General features: G+C 46.8%; 1 protein-coding gene and 1 pseudogene across 1 annotated transcript; both read left to right on the forward strand.

The window, feature by feature from the left end:
• The first annotated feature begins 8325 nt into the window (after positions 1-8325).
• LOC115322475 (omega-amidase NIT2-like) lies at positions 8326-9506 on the forward strand. The gene has a single exon (XM_040223393.3). The coding sequence runs from the start codon at positions 8533-8535 to the stop codon at positions 9400-9402; it is 870 nt and encodes a 289-aa protein (XP_040079327.1). The 5' UTR covers positions 8326-8532; the 3' UTR covers positions 9403-9506.
• A 5290-nt stretch (positions 9507-14796) lies between these two features.
• Positions 14797-17884, forward strand: LOC120850752 (annotated as a pseudogene).
• Positions 17885-25741: the final 7857 nt, after the last annotated feature.

Below are 25741 nucleotides of genomic sequence, written 5' to 3' on the forward strand. Positions count from 1 at the left end.
CGAGTGACATCACGAAGGTCGCGTGGGTCACCTGTGACGTCACGAGGGACTTCACGAGGGTTATGAGGGTCACGCGTGACGTCATAAGGGTTACGTGTGACGTCACGAGGGTCATGAGTGAGCTCACGTGGGAGGAGGAGGAGGGAGAGGGGAGGAAGGAAGGAGTTAAGGAGGAGGAGAGGAGGAGGAGGGGAGATGCCAGCCAGTGTTGCGGAATGGGCACCCCCATTCCATTCCAATTTCATTCCGGGGAATTAGAGTTTTCGATAATTCCATTCCTTTCAACTCCTAGGAATGGGACACTGGGGTCATTCCTACTCCTGGAATAGCTGAATCGTTCCATTCCATTCCTCTAATTCCTAAACGTTAATAGTGTCACTTGGCAGCTCCATTGCGTTGCAGGGTTTGGCAGAAATATTCAAAAATGTATTTGGAAATACAAATACTGGGATAGAAGAAAATAGTTGCTAAAATAGTGATACTCAAGTCTCAAATATTTCTGTAAAAATGTGTCGCGAGACGTATCGGACGGAAATACATTTTAAAAAGAGGCAAAAAGTCTTTGGAAATACAAATACAAGAATACATTTTAGGGAGGGCAGAAATATAAATACTGATAACTAAATACATTTTTCAAATTTTTTTGATACGCCAACTGAGATGAGGCTTTAGGCTTGAAGTGGAAGGTTTTTTTTTTTTTGTCCCGAAATTACTTTCCCACAGGCTTAGCACTTCGCCTTGAAGGTAATGGTTCGGGACGAAAGGTCTTCAATGGGTTCAAAAAACGTTCCATCAAGGATTGACCGCGCTCCCTTTCCTGGCATCCTGTCTCTCCGACCAGTGATGCGAAAAGATTTCGACCTCTAAATAAATTCCATCAAAACATCACCACCTCTCTGTCCAATAAGGGCGCCCCTGTCAGCACTGATCACTTGACGTCAAGGTGGGATGAACTATAGTATTGCTAGTATTCTTCTTAAACATGAAACTTTATCCACGCTGCTCTATGAAAGGACAGTGCGTACTTTCGTTGTTGGTGACCTCTTTGAAGGCCATGCAGGCATTGTCGTTTGGAATTTTCGAGAATAGTGGACCACGTGGAGCATTCTGGACATATGTCTTCTGTTTCGGTTGATAAAACGATACGGTGGCGTCCCTGTTGTGAAGGTCCTTCCTACCGAACCTCCGCCACCGACGCATGGATTGCAGTCCTCAAGTTTTGCCTAGCATCATTCAAACAGAGACCTCGTGGATTGCGACCTGAGATGGCCGGCAAAGGTGCGAGCTCTTCGAGAAACAGCGCGCTCGAGAAGAGTCGCAGGTGTACGAAGTCTGGGTCCGCACAGCGAAGCCACGTCTGGCCTCCTTCCTGGGTATCGGATCACCAGAGCTGCGGGTCAGGTTCACGTGGGATGATGACGTACCCTTAAAGAGGTACTCCACCGATTTTTTGAGCTACCTTAACTAACTATATTTTCTGACTCCCTGGCCTTTACTCTCTCCGGTATGCTATTTAGCATCGCGAAATTCATAATAGGTATTGGAAATCGGCAAATGAAAATGATCCAAAAACCAACATTTAAATATTCGCGCACTTTTCAGTGCCGTGACGTCAGTGGCAGGCAGACTTGCCAGTCGAGCAAGCAGCCAAAAAAGAGAATATGCCGATCATTTGCTCTGTGCTGGAGCGCGGGAACTGCAGCGAGCTTCCCAAGCATTCATTTGACACCATGAAACTGCTTCGAATCAGTTTAAAACAAAATCTACAGCCCAAACAGTGAACCCCTGCCTTCCACTGACGTCACTTTTTCACTGTTGCCAGTAGAGACTTCGAGCTTGAAAAACACGGTGAGGACCAAAACTGTAAATTCAATAACTTTGCAAAAAAAAAAACACTATTTTGTCCTAATATTTGGGATACTATTTTCACGATATTTGTTGGTTAGTTTAGCAAAATTTCAAGCAAATCGGAGACAATGAAAAAACCAGTGGAGTATCCCTTTAAGCCGTGCAATATTACAGGCGCAGACGCATTCGAATATGTTTTAAACTTCACTGGTGAAATGCGCCACTGCCGCCCTCCCCCCTCCCCCTTTGTTCTTTGCTTTGACGTTTTGTATTTATTGCATTTTTTTTGCTTATAAGTTTTTTGAGTCTTACGCGGGTTCGCAGCTTCCCGCTCATTTTATTTCTGAACAACTGGCTCGCTGACTAGCTCGGTATTGCTGAACGTAAATAAATAAATAAATAAATATAAGGAACTTGGCCCATTCCATTTGCATTCCATACCGGGCAAAAGGGCTCTAATTCCATTCCCATTCCATTCCCTCAACGTTGCCGCCCATTCCATTCCCATTCCATTCCGGGGTCGAGAAAAGGCGGATTCCAACTCCGGAGTGGCAACTCCGCAACACTGATGCCAGCTACCCGTTGGCAGGCAAGTGCTATCACCCTTCATTAATAACAAAGAGGCATGTACGAAAACTGGGTGTACTCGTTAGCCAAGTGGGCATCTATATGGGTAAGGGTTTATGCTCTACCTATCGATCTCTGTGGCACGTCAGACGAAGTTGGTAAATTGTGTGTCGCCAAGGTCGACAACGGCTTGCTCGTGGTAGCTCTGCATCTTTCGTCAACAGCAATCACCAAATGTTTCGATCAAGACAAAGATGAGCTTCATACCAGTCATGCAGGAAAATATCCCATCAGCCCGAGGGACGTGCACTCGCTGTTCTGCAGTGCCATCTCGGGTGAGCACGCTCAAGACTAATGCTGAGGAAATCAAAACGCCGAGCAGACTTCGACAGAGCCGAGAGCAAGTGGGATGACATCGAGAGTATCACGTGCTCAAAATGTTTATCCTAACGGTGTCTCCTTCTTCCGTCTTGCTCCTGCTGTCCTGTTTTCTGGCACCGGGAGAACTTAGACAGAGTGAAGCTTCCGGGTGTGAGAACTATATTTCCTTTCTCTGGAAAAGCGGTGAGCGAGAACACCACAATAAACATATATATCTTTCTGAGGTTGTTTAGCACGGCATATCGCCAAATCGAACTACCTCGAGAAAGGGGGGGGGGGGGGGGGGGGGGGACGAGAAAGGGTACGGAGGAGGAGGAGGGGCCTATTCTTACAAGAATGGCATATCTGGACTTCTATATAAAAACAAATCTGGTTATTTGAAGAAAATTGGGCATATCTGGCCATATAATGCATATCAGTTTATATAAGGCATATCTGGCCAGATATGCCAATTGTTTTATATAAATATCAGGGTCTGCCAAATAGGGGTATATCTGCCTCCCATATAAGGCCAGATATGTCCCAATCAAATAAGGCAACCCTTATATATATTGTATATTGTTATTTTCTAGAAAAATCTACCAGGAGTGACTCTCATCTGTATAAGAAAATACCAATTGGATATTGAGCATGTACCAACGTTTATTAATTTTTACTTTAGCTGCGCTTTACGCCACTCCTGATTCCGTTCAACTTCGTTCCCAGGGAAAGCAGGATTATCGACATATGCGTGAAGAATGTCGATGAAACTTTAATGTCGACAAAGAATAGGTGCGACAATTTTTGGCGCATCATGTCCACAAATAAATAGATAAATAAATAAACATATATTTTTACCGGTAAATTTAGAATTTTGTGTACGCTTTTAGGTTCGCGTTTTTAAATTTCAGATTTTGTTACGAAATAATTACACATAAAAGACACCCCGGACAGCATATCTTCCGACTTTCAACACACGATGAATCGCCGACGCTCGCAAAAGGAATGTTTCGATGCTGTGCGAACGGTTTTTGAAAGATGCTGCATAGGCTACCCCGGGCGCAACGACTTCGCAGTCGTTCGAAGGGAAAGGGATTCGCGACGACGAAGTAGCGTCTTGCATCTTCAGTAAGCTAACGGTTTGTGTTTCCCCGCTAAATTTATTATTAATATTTATTTGAAAATACTGCAGGCCATTTTCAGGCCCAGGCAGGTTACAGGCAACAATACACAATAGTAGCGGGGAAACATGAACAAAATTAGTTTCACTGCTAGATTTAGTAGGAAAATTGACGTCACGTGACATAAGCACCAATTCAACTTCCCGCTAAATTTAGCGGGGCGGTTACACCGATGTTGACGCCGACACCGCTTAACTCGGAAACGGGCGCGTATCAGCTGCGACCTATAATCCATTATGTCATTAACTCTCCGATCTTATGCACTTCGTCATATTGTCACACGTCAAACATACAACCAAATTTCATTTGTCTTTCAATCTTCAAAATGAGCAAATTATCAATTTTTCCGAATATCCTGAATAACTTCACTTTAAGGATGTTAACAATAGTTAATCAATACCATGAGACTCATGCGATATAGATATACAACTAGTGTCTTGGCGAGTATATATATAAGAGTTTTTGCTTGCACGACCGAAACGAGCCCATATATCATTATCAGGGGATATATTTTTACCCATATATGTCGTGAACGGGCTATATATGGCAGTATTTGAACTTTTATACAATGCTATATGGTTGTATTTGCACGCGTATGTGTCGATTTATGACCGTATTTACGCTCTTCTATGGCCATATCTCGCTGTATTGTCTTCCATATATAGCGGTATATGGCCATATTTTACCCATTATATTATCAAATATGGCCAGCTATAAAATATATCAAGGCTATATATGACATTTTCGTACGGGTACCCTCCTCCTCCTCCTCTGTTCCTTTCCCTCCTCCTCCTCAAGAGCTGCGCTCTAATTCGGCATTGCTGGGCATTGTGAACGACTTTAATATTTTACCCGGTCTTGTTGGAGCCGACGCAGGCGTAATTACCACAGCAACCCTCGCACTCGGCCGGGCCCAACGAAAAATGCGTCTGAACCGACTTCTGTTTCTGCACCCCGCGGTCCGTGAACGTGACGCCGATGCCCTACGAGTTGGCCGTGACGTGTCGCAGAGATAGCTGCTATCGCTCTGACTGTACTGTAGCTGAAGACAGGAATGCTCAATTTTTATGCACTAAATCCTGTATTGCGAACAAACATTCTCTCATAAAATAGTTTCTTCTAGCTGACTTAATAATCATCCGTTTTGCAGGAATGAGGAACGTTCTGCTTTCCTTACAATAATTGGACTTTGTTTACCCCGTTTATTCACCAAATACATTTGGGATGTGGGAATAACATGAGCTCTGTTTTCTTACAGATAACAAAACGTTTTGTTAAGTGTTAATTAAAAAAAGTTTCTTTAATTAAACACCGTTTTATTATTCTTAATACAAGTATCTTTAGATTGTTTATTTAAAGGAAATTTGCGTTCTTGACGAATGTCATAATTGCTGTTTTTTTAACCGATAAAGTTGTCTCTATCTTAACCTAAGCGAACCGTTTCCTTAGTGTGACCGAAATTTTCCGAATACTTTCCGTTATATTACAACCGTTATTTTTTCTAGAGTATAATATACGCTTCTTAGGAAAAACCATTCCTGTAAGCCGCACAGTTGATTCGGCAAAAAATCGGCCAGTACACATTACAAGTGAAAACCTCGCGTTCGGCCGAAGGCTGAACTTTCCAGCTTCTTTTAGATCAGACACACTCCATTTCACCTCCGGTCCGATTTGCAGCAGACAGTATCCAATCCGCTGAAACCAATTGAGCAACTCTAAAAGTGGATTGCCACGGCGCTCGTCGGGTCTGGACGTTTTACTGTATCATCAACGACATTGATCAGGTGCAGAGAACGCGCCACCAGCCATGCGCTATTCCCTTCAAAGCTTGATTGGGGTATAGCCGCTGATAACGAAGCCAGAAAGAGAACGAGCACCACGACGAAGCACTTTTGGCGCTGCCTTTTTTTTGGGAAGTTTAGCGATCCGTTACCGCGTTTCGCGTACACCACTATACCGGAGCCTTTGGAGCATGCTCTTAATCGCATGCACCCCGCGGTAACGGTATCACCAGGCCGCGCGCTTAAAAGCATACTCACCAATGTTTGTTTGCAAACAAGCTCGTTGCCGCCCACTATCGGCGGACCCCTGCGCGCTTCCGGTTTTCCTCTCCTTTTCCTCTTGGCACACATCCTTTTGTTATTTGTACTACGTTCTAAAAAGCGCGTAGGTTCTTACAAACCTATTACAGGTACCTCTCCGAAGGGAAATCTTATTTTCCGATCGCTGTGTGTTACTGAAGAAGAAATAAATACACTACCGGAAGTCTACTGGGGCACCAAATATTGTGGCGCTCTCGTGGTACCAACTCCCACCGAATGCGGTGAATATGTTTCGAAGGATCCGAGCCAGTGGACTCTCCTACACTTCACGAAACAGGTCCAAGCTCACGGCGGAGTCCCATCCCAGCATTCCGATCCGTGGCCGTGATCTCGGCCATCGGGGAACGGAGACCACAGGAATCCCCACATTTTACAAATTGATATTGATGCTAATTCAGTTTTTAGTTTTTAGAATAGGGGGCCCAAACACTTTGGGCCCCCGAGGTGCTTGGGTGTGTCCCACCGCGCAGGCGCAGGAATCCTGCGCATGTGAAGTGGTGCAGTGCGATGCCTTGGCTGACCAAAAACGTTGGTCCCGACGATTCTAAAATTCTGTATTGTTCTTTTCAAGCCAAACGTTTACTCACTGCCGCGCTCGGCTTTTTTTTTTTTTTTTTAACAGCTGTTGGTGCTTTTCTTTGGCAAAAAAAATGCTTATGTACGAACGCAAAACGCCACTTTAGAGCAGAGACACTATTCTCCCTCTCCCCGTCCATCCCCACACACGGCAAGGCTCTTTCCAACGCCACCTAGAATACAGAGAGATGACGTTAAACTACGTCAGAGCCGACGGCTGAAGGCTCAAGTCGCTTGAGAAGTCGGTTTCAACGCAACGTACAACCCCTTTCTCTCAGAGAGGCACCCGGTCCAACACAAACTAGAAGACGAGGGGTAGACCTCCTCCACAGTACAGTATGGAAGTGAGCGAATCGCGCTTGTATTTGCCGTCGTACAAACGAGTTCTTGTGTAAACATACGCACCTAGTGAGATAAAAGTCCATGGGGCTCGGAAACATATTTTGCTGCATAAAAGGCGATCGAGCGCATTATGGAACGGCGAAAAAAAAACAACTTCTGGCGTGGACGAACCATCGTAGGAACGACTTTTGATAGTCAAAACTTGTTCTATTGGATAGAATGCCAGCTATGAACAAATATTGAAAAACAAAATATCTTTAACGGCACACAGTAATATTAATTTGCAAGATTATTGTTATCATTCATAATTCAAAAAACATGAACGAACAAAATGCGGACATTATGACTTCTCGAGAAAGAAATGAGTGGGTTGTTTAAGCCGGAATATGGTGATTATCGCTGCATATAGCGGACTTATAATGACATTAACCCGAAACTGGAGGAGGAACATACTTTAACAGTGGTAAAAACAGAAGAGGGGTAAGCACGTCTCTAACTCAGGTAAAATATTTCATTAAACCAGTGCGCCACAGACCTGAGTGATAAGAATAAATTTCCGCCAGGCTCAAAGTGTCCACTAACAAAACTACTCAGATCCGCAGCTGTTGTGCCCTATACAGAAAGAAATAGCTCCATTTCCTATATTAGTTGACTATCGGTGTAACAAAATATGACCGACAGTTTCTTGGCTAAACTTCGCATTGCATTACTGACCCGCATTATTACACACCCCAGATCCTCAATTTGACTGCTCAAGAAAACATTTCACGAATGTCTTGCGTAACTCTCTGAGTGCAAAACGGACCGGTTTAGATCGATTTATCATAACCGAATTAAAAACAAAATTTATACAATCATTACAAAAGTTGAAAATATTCATACATGCCCCGCTATTCATATGTAAAAAATTAATTCGACAAAGACATATAATAAAAAAGACAGGAAAAGTATACAAATGCAGTTTGTGCGGGTTTGTTACACGGCCGGGGGACATACTCTAGGGGGTCACTCGTCACGATAAGTAAAAATATTACGTTAAAAATTGTAATGAAATTCTTTAATTAGTAAATATAGACATATACGGCTCCAATTAGAAATCTACTGAGCGTCATGGAGAACCCCTAATGCAGTCACTTTCCGAGAGACCTGAAGCAGGTGTGAAGCGTGGACGCGCGCTAAAGTTACTACTCGTGCAACAGTCGCAAGGCTTGCGGTTTGCCAACTCGGAGGACAACTTTGTCATCCACGTTTTTGTGCCGCAAGCCGTGCGCCTGTTCACTCTAGCCCTGGGGTGGTTCGGCATGTTTGCCGCTCGGGGGCGGGTCTGGGACGACTAAGGTGCAGGCCTCCTTTCCTGGGTGGGGCCGCGTCGGTGTCGCGTGATTTCAAACGCCAATTAAAAACAATCACCGCGCCTGGGATATATTGGCCCCGCTCGCACCTGTAACTCGCAGAACCCAAAAGATACGCATCTGGCAGCACACCGTTTCTGTTGTATCGCGCGCCCTTAATCCAAGTCGTAAATCCAAGATAATATTCGCTCACATTACCGAATCATGGCGATGAACAAGTTTCGTCTTGCTCTGCTACAACTGGCAGTGACGCCCAACATCTCGAAAAACCTCGAAAGAGCCAGTGAGCGAATCAAAGAGGCGGCGTCTGCGGGAGCGAAGATGGTCTGCCTTCCAGAATGCTTCAGCTTCCCGTACGAGCCGAAGTACATCGCAAAGTACGCCGAGCCGATTCCCGGAAGGTCCAGCGAGATGCTGTCACGCTGGGCCAGTGACAACCAGGTCTACCTCATCGGCGGAACATTGTCGGAGAGGGAGGACGACAAGCTCTACACCACTTGCTTGGCCTACGGACCGGACGGTTCGCTGCTGGCCAAACACCGCAAGGTACACCTCTATGCGACCGATGTCCCCAGCAAGTTCACCTTCAGCGAGGCGGGCTTCTTAACACCGGGCGACAAAGTGACCACCTTCGACACACCGTTCTGCAAAGTGGGCATCGCCGTATGCTACGACATCGCGTTCCCGACCTTTACCGAGCTGTACGCGCGGCTCGGCTGCAAGTTGCTGGTGTATCCGGGAGCGTTCAACATGTACAACGGTCCGCTGTACTGGCAGCTTACGGCGAGGGGTAGGGCGGCCGACAACCAGGTCTACGTGGCGTCCGTGTCGCCTTCGAGGGACGAAACGGCCTACTACGTCCTCTGGGGACACAGCATGCTGGTAGATCCCGTAGGTAAAGTGGTCCGGTCGGCTGGGGTCGATGAAGAGATCTTGCTTGCTGATGTCGATATAGACTATCTGGATGCGGTGAGGCGCCAGCTGCCCCTCGCCAAACAGAGGAGGAACGACCCGTACGAAGTAGTCGACCACAGGGACGCGACAAATAACTTGGCGCTTTCTGACGGAGTGTAATGTCGACGGCGCAGTAGTCTCTACCATTTAATCTGCGGGTAGAAATCCGGAGGAGTGTTTGTCGGGTGTTTCATATGTGTGGGCATAAAAATATTCTTAGCGGGTGTTACTTTGTTTTCGTTGCCTGTAGGCCTGTAAAATTTATTTAATTCACAAAGTGTTTTTTACGTACGTGTTTAGTTTAGTTATTGGTTTTCGAGGCAATGCCGCAGATCTATTACCCAAGAAGGGCTATTTTGTGGATGTTGAGTCCCTAAACAAAGCGTAGCTGCTGGAACATCGGTATAAAAGGGGAAGTGTGACGGGCGCCGTATGCGCGCCATGATAAAGTGGGGCACGAGGTGCGATCAGCATCCTTAGAGAGGCTAGATTGTAGAGAACAACCATGTCAAACCATAGAGAGGGTTGCAGTTTGATGGCGGACGCTTCGGGTGAGGATTTGTCGGAAGTGCGCATGCGCTGGGCTTTCACGCGGCAAGGAGGAAAGCAGGCGGGAAGCCGGACACTCTTGCAGACGACCAACAGGTTCGCCACCTCCTCGCAGCCCGTATTTAAAACGAGGTTCTACACCACATGACCACGATGGAGCAGTTGGAGACTCTCTCTAATGTGGGCTCTCTAAAAAAGGCACAGAGACTCATACCCCTGTCAGACGGGCTAGTTTAGTGTCACTAGAAGCGAGTGCACTTCAGCCAGTCGAAACACACTCCAAGTGTGTTGGTGCTATACGGGAAAACTTAGTGTCACTCCAAAATGATGGCAATGACGATGGGTAAGTAATGGGCACGCAAAATATTGTTGTGCATACGGATTTTTTCATAAATAGCTTCGTCGTCGCATTAGAAACACGTTTACACATTGTTGAGCTAAGTCACGAGCTGTATTCCAAATATAAATCTCATTTGATAATTACGATCAACCATTACAAGCCAGTGATACACGTCCGCACGCCGGTACGATGTGCATCCAGATCGAAACGAGCAGAGGTAGGGATTGAGCGCAGGTTTCCTGGGTTCTGCAGCACGAGCATTCGCTCCGCGTGCTCCGAGCTAGTGTGAGCAAGCCTTTTTTTTTTAGCTAGTGTGCGCGAGCGCACTCGGCCACTCGCCACAACGAAACATCATGGAGTGTGTGGAGGACGAGCTGGAGGGCGATATCCGTGATGTTGGACAGTGGAAGCGCGTGGTTGGGGCACTTTTCTCCCGTGAGAGCCCAACGCCTTTCAGATGAGAGGCAGCTGGACCTGGATGCCGACGCACAGGCAAGAATTTCAAGTGACGTCGATCAGCAGCTGCAGGCCAATGCCTTCACCATAGCCGCTCTCATGGCCGACAACCTACCCGTGATCAGTCGAGAGCGGTGGACTTTCCAAGGGAACGAACGGTGGTTCGAAGACACCTTGCCCCATCTGGGCGAGTTCCATTTCAAGCAAGCCGTTCGTGTCTCTCCTGCCACCTTCAGATTTCTGCACGTCTTGCGGGTGCCTCCTGGTCGTCGCCGGCTGTCGCGCAGGGGCCAAGGCTGGAAATTAGTTTAGCCGCTTGTTTTTCTACAATGCACTACTTTCCTGCCAACAGAAAACAAGTGCGCATCTAATATTACTCCTATCAAAATAATACTAATTTTACGCAGCGCTAATTTCTTCTAATATTTTTACTCCTTGAACACTGCTATCGAGATTACACACTCGGTCTACCGGAGCGAGCGTAGTGTGCTCCCCGAACTCACTTCATTGGAAGTGTGTTCTTCGGGCAGGGCTGGGGATTGAGCTCAGGATCACTGGGTTCTCTAGCGCGAGCTTTCTCTCCACGTACTCCGATCTGGTGGGCGCTAGCCCCCTCGGCCACCGAAACCCCTTAATAAAGACGCATTAAAAAAATTAGACGTTTACAATTCTCTGTAATGCCGAACTGGAGCGCAGCTCTTGAGGAGGGGGGGACGGGTACGAAAGGGAAGGTATGCAGCTGCTGCCCCTCCGTACCCTCCCATCCTAATCTCCTGCTCCCATCCCACTTAGCGTAAAAATTTCGCTAAATTTCCCGCTAAATTAAGCCGGAAAATTTTCCCGCTGAATTGACGTGTGACGTCACATGACACGTCACCTGAAATTTTAAATGTCACGTCACGTGACGTCACACGGGTAAAATTTTCCCTCTAAATTTAGCAGAAAAATTTTCCAACAAACTTAGCAAAAACTTTTACCGCAAAATTTAGCGGGAAAATTTTACCCTCGTGACGTCACACATGACGTCACGTGTGACTTCATTTTGGGAAACAGCCCTTAATGCAACGCGCGGTTATGCCGACGCCGCTCAACTCAGAAACGGGTTCCTAGGAGCTGTGCTCTAAAACAACGTTACATTAATGAACGATTTTACGCCAATATGATGATTCTCATCGATAACCGCAAGCCAAGATAAAGAACGAACCATATCCAAATTTGGCGTTCCGCTTCGTTCCATGGAAGTCTACGAGGAGGCCCTAAAACTGCCTAATTAGATCATAATTATCCTATTGTCTCGAATACTTACATGCTGAAACAAAAGTAGGCTCCACCATTCTCTGCTAACCAAGATAGCTGTTGAATGACTGACTTTGTCGTCATCTTTTATCAATTCACGCTGCGCTAATCTTGGTTCAGATCAACCTAAACTCCAAGTCCACCCCAATATTTTTTTTTTGCAATGCCACTCTTCTACATGTCATCTCCTTCACAAATTTCTATTTCTTTATAAAAAAGAAAACTTACTTTACCCTTTTGGTTTCTATGTTGCTATGTTTTTGCTGTTGAAACACTCCTATTGATGCCACGCACTCGATCGAGCGAAGTGATTTCGTCAGACTCACTCCAAGCGAAGTGTGTTCCTCAGGAAGGAGCCGTGTGGCACACTACAAAAATGACACTAAGGACAAAGTGCACTCGCTTGTAGCGACACTAAACTAGCCCGTCTGACAGTGGTATTAGAGTTTCGGCGTGCCAAGGAAGCTTTGATCACGCCGCGAGACCGGCCAAACTTTCTTTCGACGAGTTGTTCCTTTTTTCTGCGGCACTGCGCTTCCGTAAAAATTTACACGTGTTCTCAACGGCAAGTCTCGCGGCTTACACAGGGTTTTAAAGAACTTCTTCGGGAAATGACGACGAACGAGTAGAAAACATGTTTTCAGTACGCTGCCGCCAGCCTCCGCAACGCTCCAAGAACGCGATTTGGCCGCTTGCAAGATGGCCGTCCGGTGGCTGCACTCGCGGAGAGGGGAGGTGCGACCCAGCAATACACTCTTTTCAAAAATCCCAAAAGCCCGCGCGCGCCGCGCGACGAGTTATGGTGTTACGGTGACTATTAGCCCCGAGAGCGAACACAAGCGTCGCTGCGGTCGCCGCGCCCTGATTGGGTGAGGCGTACCGTGACGTCAGGGGGAGGACTCCGCTCCGCGATCTCGCATCGGCTCGCTTCCCAGCAACGGTTTCCTGTTTTGGCGTTGTGTGCCGCAAGCTCTTCGAGGAGCTGGACTTCGTTTACCCGGTGTAAAAGACGTTGAGTTAGGTCGATAATGACGTGCTTCCGTACATTTTATAAGCCTGCTTGTCCCTTTACCTTTAAAATTGGGTTACGAATCCCGAAAGCTATCGGCGGAGGCAATTCCGCCGATGAACCTCCCCGTCCGTCCACACGACACAAGGCAATCTTGCGAGGGGTCGGTGAAGCGGAGGTGCAAGTGTTTCAGAAGCTGGAATTCTGTTCCTTCCTTGTTCATGATTTAGGACAATATTACATCCCGCTTTTAAGGCATCTGAAGTGGCATTTATATCATGGGCCTTTTGGTGGTCGGCAAATTAGCTCGCGACCCCGACTCTACGCTGCCACTCTGCATGCGCTGGTTCGCAGATGTTTTAAGGGCCCTGCGTCTGATGATCTTTGAAGTGCTCGTGGAACAGGGCTGTTTTACATAAATGTAGCTTCTTCGTGAATTAATTATACAGTTTATACACGTATGCAGGCATATTTCTTAGAAGATGCACAATTACTGGAAATTAGTTTGTATGGTAGCAGCAAAAACGGCCGAATTGCCCCCACTTGCCTGTATGATATGTATTGAACTGCCCAAAATATGCACAGCAATGATGCCGTAATTTGGAAAGTTTATACTGTTCCTGAGATTCTTTATTCCAGCCTTCGGTATTAAAAAAAATAAACACCGTTTAGTCTGAATTGTTATTTTCAATTAAAAGAGACACTGCTGCAGGTCCCCAAGAGCTTCCTCAGCCTCCAAACTTCCTACAGCTGGACTCTCTGACAACAGAGGAAAACATGAGTAAAAGCAAGCATTCGAACGTTTGTCCAGTTGTAGATGCAGCACTAGTAGCTGAAAATGTGGAACCTTTGAAGGGCGACAGTTTGCGTGAGAAAAGCTTCTGGTATTTTAGCTTCAGGACAATTCGATTTAAGTAAAATATCAATTTTACGGCTGAAGGGACTAATAACGAGCTAGACACCTTCGCTCACGTTGGTTGTACGTTACCTGATGGTTGAAATAAACAAGTCCACAGATACCACCCGTGTAGTCCTTTGAAATACTATCCGAATCCAGCATAGGTTAAATGCGAGCAAGGTATATAATAAACGTTCCTTGTTTTTTTTACTTTGCTCCTGCACTTGGGCTGTCTTACTTGTGATTCTCTCCCCATGGCCCAGACTGTATTTAGCATGGTGCTCGAGGAGCGTGCAGCTTTTCTGCTTCGGCGATCTTGTTTAAAAACAGAGACAAAAAATAGTATACATAACCTGTCAATTCATTCAGACCACCAACAGCATGTATTGTGCGAGATGTAAATCTATAATGATGCTCCTGCAATTGTGGCCATATTTCTTTATTTTCATATACCAGCTGTGATTCATGCGTTGCCTGCCCTGTCAACCATGCATAAAATGTTGGTTGAAGTTTCGCCTGTAGCTACAGGCCATACCTCAATAATGGCACATATAAAAATTTACACTTCCTACGAAAAACACGCAAAAAAAATTAAATAGAAACGAGCGCGCCGACAGCTAGCGTCGTCACAGCCTCCTAAGGGCGAGCGGGGCGAGTCGGGGAAAAATTCTCTCCTCGCCGTGACGTCACCCCGGTTCGCCGTAAGGGGGCGCCACGCGAACTTCTCGGGGCTAATAGGGGGCGGTGTATCGGGCGCCCGGCAGTTTTCGGGAGAAACTCGCGACGCCGCTTCATGACGACAAAAATGGCGCTGCGGTCGGGGCACCAGTTCTCTAGACGGGTTCTGCCAGTTCCTTCCCGTTGAAAGTGACATGAGTGGCATGGGCGTGAAGCGGAGGAACTTCTCGTCTCCCTTCAAATCGGTAGCCCACGGCTGCGATCGGCGGTTCTTTTTCGTTTAAAAGGATGATTAAGAAGGACACCAGCTGCTTCGCGCCGCAATGCAAGACTGGCTACAAATCTGTGAGGCAAGGACCCAAAGTATCGTTGTTTTCCGTGCCCAAAGATCGCGATCGCTTTCGTCAATGGGAGCTCGCTCTTCGTCGTGGAGACAGAGAACTTCAGCCACATTCGGTGGTGTGTGAACGCCACTTTGAAGACAAATTCATCGTGCGGAAGTTCACACATATGTGATCAACGGAGAGATTGTCGAACTGGCCAGGGATCGTCCGTGCCTCACCGAAGATGCTGTTCCCTCCATCCTGCCGAACGCCCCTTCGTACCTCACAAAGACACTCCCCGCTAAAAGAAAGAGTCGGAATTCCACAGGCGATCTCCCGTCTAAACACGCCAAGGCTGTCGACGCATCGCACGATGTAGGTACGTCCTTGCCGCAATGCTCTTCTGAAAGCGGTTCTGTTCTTGAGGAGACATCGTCCTCGACAAGCTCGGAAACAGAGCGCAAATTAGTCGCAATTCTGAAACAGTGCAACTTGCCAAGTGTCTTCTGGGCAGTGCACTCTCTACCAGACTCAGATACCACTGTTGCCTTTTCCGTCTGCTCCAAAGATGGCCAGAGTATTGCTCTCCCCAAAGTCGTCGTGTTCGAGGTGTGCAGCTTCACTATTCACGCCACTGTTTCCATCCAAGGAACTGTTGTGCAGCAGTCGACATTGCATACTGGTGCCGAAGCCAACTCCATCCTCAAAAAAGCGGATATGTTGGTCCCCTGCGAAGGTATTGCAGTTGAAAAACGGTACCTTCTGCTCCTCAGCAAGATGACCCACAAGACCCGCGGCGGTAGCCATTTTAGCTCGAAATGTGCTGGTGTCATTCAATCAAAGCTCAAGTCCTGTGTGCAGTGCCGCTATGTGAGAAAGCTCCTTCTGAACCAGCTTTCATATCAGCGAAGAAAGCTCAATCTATCTAATAAACGCTCGTATAAGATGAAGCTCAAGGCAGCAAGACTAAAACGACGTCAGCAAAAGCTGACGAAGCTTGAGACCAAGCTCGAGAAAATGAGAAAGAAGAACTCGGAAGTGGATGCGTCTGTGCTGGAACTTCAAATAAAAGATCTCTCACCGAAACAGGAGCTTCAGGTCAGGGCATGTTTTGCAGCTTCAAAGTGAAAGAACTCCAGGGGTTTCAGGTACCAAAGTGAGTGGATCCTTGAATGCTTGATCATGCGGATGAAAAGCAAGAAGCTTTACGAGCACATTCGCAAAGAAAAGATCATGCTGCTCCCCGGACGCACCTGCCTCCAGAGATACATTCGCTCCTTTCGGAGCGGCTTTGGATTCAGTAAGAATCTGTTTGCGGCCATACGTGAAAAGTGCAGGTCAATAGATGCCCAGCTGCGCCACGGTGGCATTCTGATTGACGAAATCAAGTTATCAGAAAACTTGAAAGTCGACCACAATGAAACGGTGGTAGGATTTGTTGACCTGGGCGACTTTACGTCAAGTGACATGAGCTCCGTGCCAGCTGATCATGGTCTCGTTGTCTTGTTTCAACCTTTCAAGGGAAAGTGGCATCAGGTGCTTGGTGTTTTTGCATCAAGAGGCAACGTGAAGGCTGAGATGCTTGCACGGATCATCGTTGAAGCGGTTGTTGTCCTGGCTGAAAATGCTTCCCTCCTCGTGGACTTCGCGACAACTGATGCAGCAAGCTGGAATCGTAGTATGTGGCGCATTTTTGAGATTTCTTGGACAGCAAAGGAGGTTGTTTGCAAGACTGTCCACCCAACTGACCCTGCACGCCACCCACACTTTGTCTCAGACTTCGCCCACTTGATCAAGAATGTGCGGAACAACGTCCTGCAACACACGTTCAAGACACCTGAGGGGGAAGTATCGGCTCGGCATGTCGAAGCAGCCTGGGAGTGTGACCAGCGAAGTAAGGTTGCATTAAAGTCCATGCCGCACATAACCAAGGCGGTGGTCAAGCCGAATGGGTTTGAGAAGATGCGCGTGAATTACGCATTCCGCTACTTTTCAGACGAAGTTCGACGCGGACTTTTCCTACACAAAGATGACATTGAACCTGAGCATGGATCTGTTGAGGCAACGTCTGCTTTTGTGACAATGCTCAAGGAACTAATCAGCATCATGACGTCGAGGTTTTCAGCTGCTGCCCTGCGCCCCAACAGACTGCAAGCTCAGAAGATTGCTCTCTTTCTCCAATATCTGGATGATTGGGAGACGACCGCAGACAAGAAAGGATTTTTGTCTGCAAGCACAGCCGAACGGCTGAGGGTTACACTTTCAAGCACCCTGGCTTTGTTAGAGAATTTAACAACGAAAGTGGGCTTCAGATTCCTCATGACAGCAAGAATAAGCCAAGACACTCTTGAGCAACTCTTCGGGGTCGCGCGACAAATGTCGGGAAGCAATGATCACCCGACACCTGTTCAGTTCCTGCTGTCCCTCAACACTCTGAGCTTCATGAACCTGGCGAAGTCTCCTGAGTCTGCGAACATCTCGCCTGGGCTGCTGAGCACACTCTTGCAGATTGAGGATCCCTGTATGCGAGAGAAGACCGCACAGAGCAAAGTGGATCAGCTGCTAGACGTTGGAAACCTGGTTGCGGCACACGATGCGCTAATTGGTTGTGACCTCGATCTTAGCCCCTTGGCCACAGAAAAGAGTGACTCCAGGCTCATTTTTTATGTTGCTGGGTACGTCGCCAGGAAGTTCCTAACAAAATGCAGATGCGACGAGTGCCTCAGCCACCTGCTGATGCCGAAAGGAGCTCCCCATCTGGCTGAAGCTTCATTGACAAGCCACGTGACCATGGGCTGGCTATTGTACCTGGTTTCACGCACTGCTTCAGCGTGAAACAGTTGAGGAAAAACAGCCTTACTAACTTAGCTTCATTCCTGCAGCTAAGGCCTCCTGCTCTTATAGGCTGTGAGCAGCACAAGGTTTACCTAACTAACCACATCGTGAAGTTCTACTCCATCACTTGCCTCCACTTCCTTGTCAAGGGAAAAAATGCACTCAGAGAAAATGCGAGACTGGCAAAAAATCATTTGAAGATGCGGCATGTGCTGTGAAAACTCTAAAGGGAGTTTTAGATACTTTTGTTTAGAGAAACTGCTGTTTTGACTGCTGTGAATGACTTTCTTTTTTAAGATGTGAAAATATTGAGGGGAAGTTCAGATCAAATAAATTCAGTTACTGCAGTCAATAGTTTTTATTTTATTTTACAGGCACGGGTTAGTTGCTAACAGGGATGGGCAGTATTTCAAATACAAGTATTTGAAATACGTGTTTCCTATACTTTGTGTATTTTACATTTGTATTTAATCACAAATTGGGTAATGTATTTGACGTGTGTATTTAAATACTAAAACGTGGGTATTTCAAATACAATTGTAATTAAATACAATTTTGTGGGCGAAAATACATCCCTCAATGTTATTGTTAATGTCCAGAGCAGGAAGAAAACCATGTCCTGCACCGAATGCAGTGTCTCTCAATCAAGCACAAGCGTTTGGTGACTCTGCGATTACGGTGCTAGTCCAGGGCAAGAATAGTGACGGAATCGATGTTCACAGGCAGACTGGCTAAATAAGTGCCTGTGACAACTTGTGAGCTTTCCAGCCTGATTTCCCTTCATATTCTTGCCTGGAACATTCTAAATTCGCGGGTCGTCCAAATTTTTGTAACTGGTGTGAGTTGCAACAATAAAAAATTCTCTAGCTACTGCTGCGCGTCTTGGTCGTCGCGGTTCTTTGTTGGTCTATACCAAAATGTAATCGACAAAAAAGCTGCTTGAAGCTCTGTACGTTTTTAACCTATTACGTCCAAGCTGATTACATTCTTTTTTTGTGATTATATTTCTATTACGTTATAGAGCCTTGCACACTAACTCCCGAGTGTGCAATGCAAAATTATAATGAGATACCCAGAAACCCGTTGCAGGTGCCCTGAAGTCGCTCACGCAGATTTTGAGGAATGTATTTGGAAAAGTATTTGGAGGAGATCAAATACATTTGGTTGTATTTGTATCTTGTATTTAAATACTTTTTTTGGAAATGTAATTAGATTTGTAATTAAATACATTTTTGACGAAGTATTTTGTATTTGTATTTCGATACATATTTGCATGTATTTTGCCCATCCCTGGGCCCGTTTGCTCGAAGCTGGTTAACTAACCGCGGTTAACCGGATTTCCCTACGAGGGGGAATTTTAGGTCATGTGACCGGCAGAGTAAGGACGGCGGGGAAACATGGCGGTGCCCTGGTGAGTGAGCGCCGCTCGCTTTGGAAATAATACGTCGTTGCAGCTGCAATATCGGGCGCGTTTGTCAGCAATGAATGGTGCAGGAGGCTTTCGATTTGCCCTACCTCACTTAAAACGCAAAACATGAGCAATGACATCGCCACATTTTTTAGATAGTCTTTCGATTCTGGCTATTCGTAAGCCTAAATGAACGCGATAATTGTCGGCATGGCAACGTCTTTGAAAAGTGGATTGCGTTGACTCAGTCGGCCGGGTACTGATACTGCACTGATAGTACACAAAAGCAGACAGCGTCCCCATAGACCTTATGCTGAATTTCCCAAGCACCGAGGTGCATGCTACGAGTGTAGTTACACGCGCTGCGCGTGCTGGCGTCTGCAGTAGTAAGTATTCGAAAGCAAAAAGCCTACAACAAATTTTGCCGTGCACGCGCGTTCGTCAAAGATTTATTGTGATTAGTTACTTCGAATATTTTATAAGTGGAAGGCCAGTGCGCGCGGATCGTTGAATTACACTTCCAGCGTTCTCCTAAATGTTAGGGTAATTTACTAATAGGTCAATTTTCACTGGAGCCGAATTACAGGTTTCTCAATTTATGAGAGTTATATACAGTTCTTACCTGCTGGCCAACCATGCTGCGGGTGTAACGCCCGCACTGATCTCAATGACAATTGCTGGATCGCGCTTGCCGCTCCCGCAAGTGAAGCCACCGGACTTCACTCGCCTGGGATACGATTTGCCGTTTTTGCTAGCCTTTGCTGCGGTTTTCCAGCGTGCTGTAGACACGTTTTCTACTCGTTCGTCGTCATTCGCCGAAGAAGTTTTTTGAGACTCTGTGTATTGTTGAGACTTGCCGTTGTGAACAAGTGGAAAATTTTACGAAAGTGCAGTGTATCAGGGGAAAGTCACAACGCGTCGAAAGGAAGGGCTGGCGGCGTGTTCAAAGCGTCCTTGGCACGCCGAAGTGCCGTGTCTCTGTGCCTTCGCCCGCTTGGATACCGACCAAGAACCGACGCCGTGTGAATGTGTTCAGCGAGTGCAATGTGCGTGAAGCCGTATCAAAAGGTACAACTCGTCGAAAACGTGTCGCCGGTGTCGCGGCGTGATCAAAGCTTCCTTGGCACGCCGAGTGATGCATCTTTGTGCCTTCGCACGCTTGGATACCGGTCAAGAATTGACGCCGCGCCAAAGTTCTGAACGTGTGTCGCGCGTAGATGCCTTTAGATCATTTATATATATCGGCCACGGAGTTCCGGATCGTCCAGCTGTTCCGGTGAGTTGCTATCAATAAAAGGGGGAGATCTGTACGTGTTCTTATGTACTATATTAACCATGGCTATGTCCCAAATCTACACTAATAGATTCCGTGGGAGCACGAATAGGGCAACGTTGTGGAGCCAGGGGGTTTTCGAAAGCAAAAGTACAAGACGGCGAGAATGAAAATCTTTGAAGCGCGGCCGATATGGTCGTGTGCAATCTGTTGACCAATTACAATTAGGCGAGCCGCGCTCAAACGTCAAGTGCAATTAAGTAGGTTGATAATAAGCCAGCGCTGATCAGTGATGAGGAGCTGTTGTACACGGTATTGTGTAAATCGTCTAAGGACGAAAAAAAGACGTACCTTCCCCCCATCTTCCGTCGCTAGTGGACGCTGGATTAAGCTCGTTCCTAAACCGCGAGGGGAAAAGACGCTGATCCAGAGGCACGAACAGCTTCACGCACATTGCACTCGCTAAACACATACACACGGCGTCGGTTCTTGGTCGGTATCCAAGCGTGCGAAGGCACAGAGACACGGCACTTCGGCGCGCCAAGGAAGCTTTGAACACGCCGCCAGCCCTTCCTTTCGACGCGTTGTGCCTTTTTCCTGCGACACTGCACTTTCGTAAAATTTTCCACGTGTTCACAACGGCAAGTCTCAACAATACACAGAGTCTTCAAAAAACTTCTTCGGCGAATGACGATGAACGAGTAGAAAACGTGTCTATAGCACGCTGGAAAACCGCAGCAAAGGCTAGCAAAAACGGCAAATCGTATCCCAAGCGAGTGAAGTCCGGTGGCTTCACTTGCGCTGCAGCGAACAAGCGGGGAAGCGCGATCCAGCAATTGTCATAGAGATCAGTGAACGCCCGCGTTTCACTGCTCACTTCTTTCTCATCGTTTCTAGGACTGAACTTCGTCGTCCTCTTTTGAACTCGGAAGGAAATTTCAACGAGGCTTGTCTTCACTTCAGACAGCCAAATATTTCGAAATTTTCCAAAGATAGGTTAATTTAGTTTTACCTTACCGATTATCTGTACCACGAACAATAAAAATTGTTTCTCGAGCTCAAATGTATGCCGCGCTGCGTCGCGAAAACACGGTAGCGCGCCTTTTTGGGTCCTCCCATCTCGGGAACCTTTCCACGGAAGTCACTTATATTCGCTACAGCAAGGAGGTGACACCAGCTACCACCCCAATAATAAAACACGGAGCTATCGCTCATCCAGCCCTCGTCAAACTTGGCCAGATACTTTTAGGTACCTAGTAGGGAAGGGCGGTTAACTTTAACCGCGGTTAAAGTTAACCGGCTTCGAGCAAACGGGCCCTGGTTGCTAATATTTAATAAGACAAAGTTTGCTGGTTTGGACGGAATTCTCAAATATAAAAACCAGTCTAACTTTAGAAAATAAATATGTACAGAAACATCCACAGCGCTTGCAGAAAGGTGGAAAGTTGGTTTTTATTTACAATTTTTATGTACCCTAGTGTGTCCTCAAATATTGGTACGCTGTGTAAACTTGTAAATCACGTTTATAAAAAAAAAAAAAAAAAAAAAAAAATATTTTTGTCTTATGAAGGTAATCCCGAGATGTGCAGGCACGCAGCGCGTTTCTACGGCATCCCCCGCCGCATGACCGAAACCCTCGTGTGTGGCTCCATCACGCGGCGTCATGAAGTGGCGCGCATTTGATAGCATCTTCGATCAACTCGCACCGGAATCGCCCTGAAACCAGCACAGTGCACAGCGCTCCTCGGTCGTGCAGCGCGATGTCGGTGCAACATCGAGGACAAACTGCGCCGCGCCGGTGCACCGCGGCGAGCTCCACCTTGCGTCACTTCGCGTTTTGTTCGTTTTTTCTTGCGTAGGTCAGCGCACGGTGCCCGTCTGCTGTCAATTTCTTCTATTTTTTTACTCGCAGATTTGACGGTCCCACAGAAATAAACATCGTGGACGTGATTGTCGATGGGGTTACGAAGCGGGTGACAATTCCACATGTATATGTTGGCCATCATTATTGGTTCAAGAAAACGAAACACCAGATAATAGCCGTACCTCGCTGTCATCGAAACGCCTCGCGCCGCTTTCCACGAAGTTCGTGCTTTTCGGGCGCTCTTTGCCACCGCAGCAATCGCCAGTAATCGCGGCGATGGTAAGAAGCTCGTCGTCTCGCCGTCAGAAGACCCGAGGAAATCATGTAGTGCAGCTGCGAGGCGTGATCGTTTTTGCAAGATCGCCATCTCAATAGTCAGCGCTTCTGCTACTCCCGCCTTCTTCTCGATTCCCGCTCCTGGCCGCAATGCCTGATGGGACTGCCCCCCGGCGCACCGCCGATTTTCTTGGTGCGCGTTGGGGCAACGAAAAACCGCACCGGGAGGGTGCGCTTCGTTGATCGAGGACGTCCGGTGCGCACCGGTGCACTTGATCGAAGATGAAGAGGTATAAAAGTGACAGTGTTGTTTCTAATAAAATCAGTTGTGAGTTAGCGCCCGTCCTGTCGTCTTCGTGTCTTCATTGTCCTTGTTGTGTTGCGCTTTTTAACCTTTTAAATCAGTATGAACCAACTCGCCCAAACACAAGTTTTAATTCAACATATTTCTTCTACTCTGGGCTCTTTCCTTTTTCATCATGTAAAACAAGATCCTGCCATAACCTGCATAAACCTCATCGCCATTTCGACCTGCCAGGCCCGGATCATGTCGTACTGCATGAAGGTGAAGATTGTGCCCTTGGAAGTACAGAGTATTTTGGTGTTGTGGAACCTTCTTGGGGTCACACAAGAAGGCTGTGCAAAATTTTGAAATCCGAATATTGGAGACAGGTCAGACTGTACTTAGACTGGCTCCGTGTTGTCGTGCAGGAGGGATTGGAAGAGCGGAATGCCATACGCCGGTACGGAGAGTACAAGAAATTGGCGGCACAATCCACAGAGTTTTTGTGGCAAAGGGCGCGACTAAGGTTACCACGAAGCGAGAGAAAAGCCGAGGGTTCAACAGACAACGTCACCCTTTTGGGAGGTGCTACTCTTCCAGCGGAAGTCAAGCAAGTTCTACAAAAAGGCCCAAAGTTCAGCTTCGAGCCATCTACGACGCGACCAGAACTGCTCGCCATGGTTCCACGAGTGGCCGATCGTGCCGGTGAACAGCACAAAGAGCGTGCGATTGGCGATGGCGTGGACTTCCTCAAAGACACTGTGAGTCACCTTCGTAGGACGAAGCCTCCTTTTGAAAAAGTTGTGGGTTTTTTAAAACAAAATGATCTATCCCTAGTCCAGGCTGATAAGGAGGACGGTTTCGTTGTTTTGCCGAAAGGTTTTTTTCCAAGAGAGGGCGTTGACAGCGATTGCTAAGAATTTCAGGGAAGTCAAGTTCCATCCGAAGTCGCAAAAAGCTCAGGCTCTTAAGATGCTAAAAGTTTTGAATTTGGAAAGTGTAAGGAAAGCAGCCGAAAAAGCGGAAAGTAATTTCTTGGAAGTGTTCTTCACAGGAAAAACGCATAAGCCTGATTGTCCCTTCCGAGCCATTGTGTCTGAGAGGAACACGTGGCAGTTTATGGTTAGCCGTTATCTACAGCGCAGCCTGGCAACCTTGGCTTTGAGGGACCCTTTCCTTGTACGGAACTCGGATGAAGTGATTGACGTGTTTAGAGAAGGGTGTAAAAATGCCCTCTCGGCTTTCTCTGTAGATGTTGAGGACCTCTATTATTCTGTACCTCACGACGGGTTACTCCGAGCTGTTCGGGATAAGATAGACGAGTCGGGAGAGGTAAACTTTCAAAGTGTCGCGGGCGTTCGTAGCGAACATTTTTTAGAGTTGTTGGTCTTCTACCTCCAGTCCACTGCCGTCAGTTACAATGAGCGTTTCTTTGTACAGAAATCTGGTGTTTGTATTGGCTCGTCGGTTGCCCCTGTTTTATGTGACATATTTTTAGCGTCATTGGACAGACGCATTTTGGAATGCCTACCTGAATTGCATGTAGTTAAAGTCTTTAGATATGTTGACGATTATCTTGTAATTTTAGACACAAATTTGGGTTTGGATGAGGTTGTTGCGGGGATCGTTAAAGCTTTTAAAGAAGCGTCAGGTGGACTTACGTTTACATGGGAAATGCCCGTGCTGAACTGCATTCGGTTTTTGGACCTTATGGTTATGTTTTCCAACGACCATGTTTGTTGGAGGTATTGCCCGCGTTCTAAGAAGAGCCTTGTTTCTTACAAAAGTGCACATTCCAAACTGGTCAAGAGAGGAATCGCGTTAACATGTCTTCAGGCAGCTCTTTCAAAAAGTTGCAAACATCAGATGGACATCAGCTTTGCTCAGCAAGTAAAAAGGCTAAAAAACGTAGGGTACCCACCTAACCTAATTTCGAGCTGCTGTGAGAGCCTACTTCAAAAAATAAAAAGAACTAACTTACAAGGGGGCGGCCAGACAAATAAAGTTAAAAGACGTGTACATGTGATTCCTTATTGGCATAAAGTGTCTCACAACATTAAAAAGATAGCTAGTAGATACGATGTAAATGTTGTTTTTTCAGCCCCTTGCAAGCTCTCGAAAATCTGTTCGATGCTTACACGGCAGAAAAAATCACTTTGTTCAAAAAAGCATGCTGTACAGTACACTGAATGTGTGACCAATGTTGTTTATGAAATTCCATTAAGATGTGGAAAAGTTTATATTGGACAAACCGGGCGCTGTTTTAACGATAGGGCACGCGAGCATAATCTTCCTGTGCAGAACAACGCGGGGGGACACCTGGCAGACCACTGCAGGCGATGTGCTGACTGTAAGCCTCTTTTGGCTGAAACAAAGTTTTTAAAGAAATCAAAAGATAAGACCGAGAGAGAGATTATAGAGGCGTTTTATATCAAAAAGAAAGATGACAAATGCGTTAGCACGCCTTCTCTCTTTTTGCTTCAGAAAGAAGTAATGTTTCTAGATAGCTGCTTGTGAGAGTGGTGATTGGTTGCAGTGTGGGTTTGGCATACGATCTTGTGTATAAAAGTGACAGTGTTGTTTCTAATAAAATCAGTTGTGAGTTAGCGCCCGTCCTGTCGTCTTCGTGTCTTCATTGTCCTTGTTGTGTTGCGCTTTTTAACCTTTTAAATTAAATGAAGAGGCGCACCGGTGCGGATGATCGAGGATGCTATGAGCCTCTCCTCGGCACACCTCAGACCATTCCATTTAGCGCTCTCTGGGCGGCACCATTTTGTTCTACCGCAGCGCCCTCTCCACACATCCGGGAAGTTCAGCGGGTTCGGTTGGTTCGGCGGGGTAAAACGAGAGAGAAGGCGCGTGCTCGACTCCGCTAGCAGACGACAAAACGGGAGGTTGCCGTTCTCCATCTTTGAGCTGTATCGGCGGGCTGTACGGAACATCGAACTCTCGCTCGTGGCTGCCGTTGTGA

This window comes from Ixodes scapularis, unplaced genomic scaffold (genome assembly GCF_016920785.2).
Source record: "Ixodes scapularis isolate PalLabHiFi unplaced genomic scaffold, ASM1692078v2 ptg000120l_1___fragment_3__unscaffolded, whole genome shotgun sequence".
NCBI classification, from domain to species: Eukaryota; Metazoa; Arthropoda; class Arachnida; order Ixodida; family Ixodidae; genus Ixodes; species Ixodes scapularis.

Bases quoted from the DNA above. Each gene is read 5' to 3' on its own strand.
- LOC115322475 (XM_040223393.3), top strand. From the start codon at position 8,533: ATGGCGATGAACAAGTTTCGTCTTGCTCTGCTACAACTGGCAGTGACG.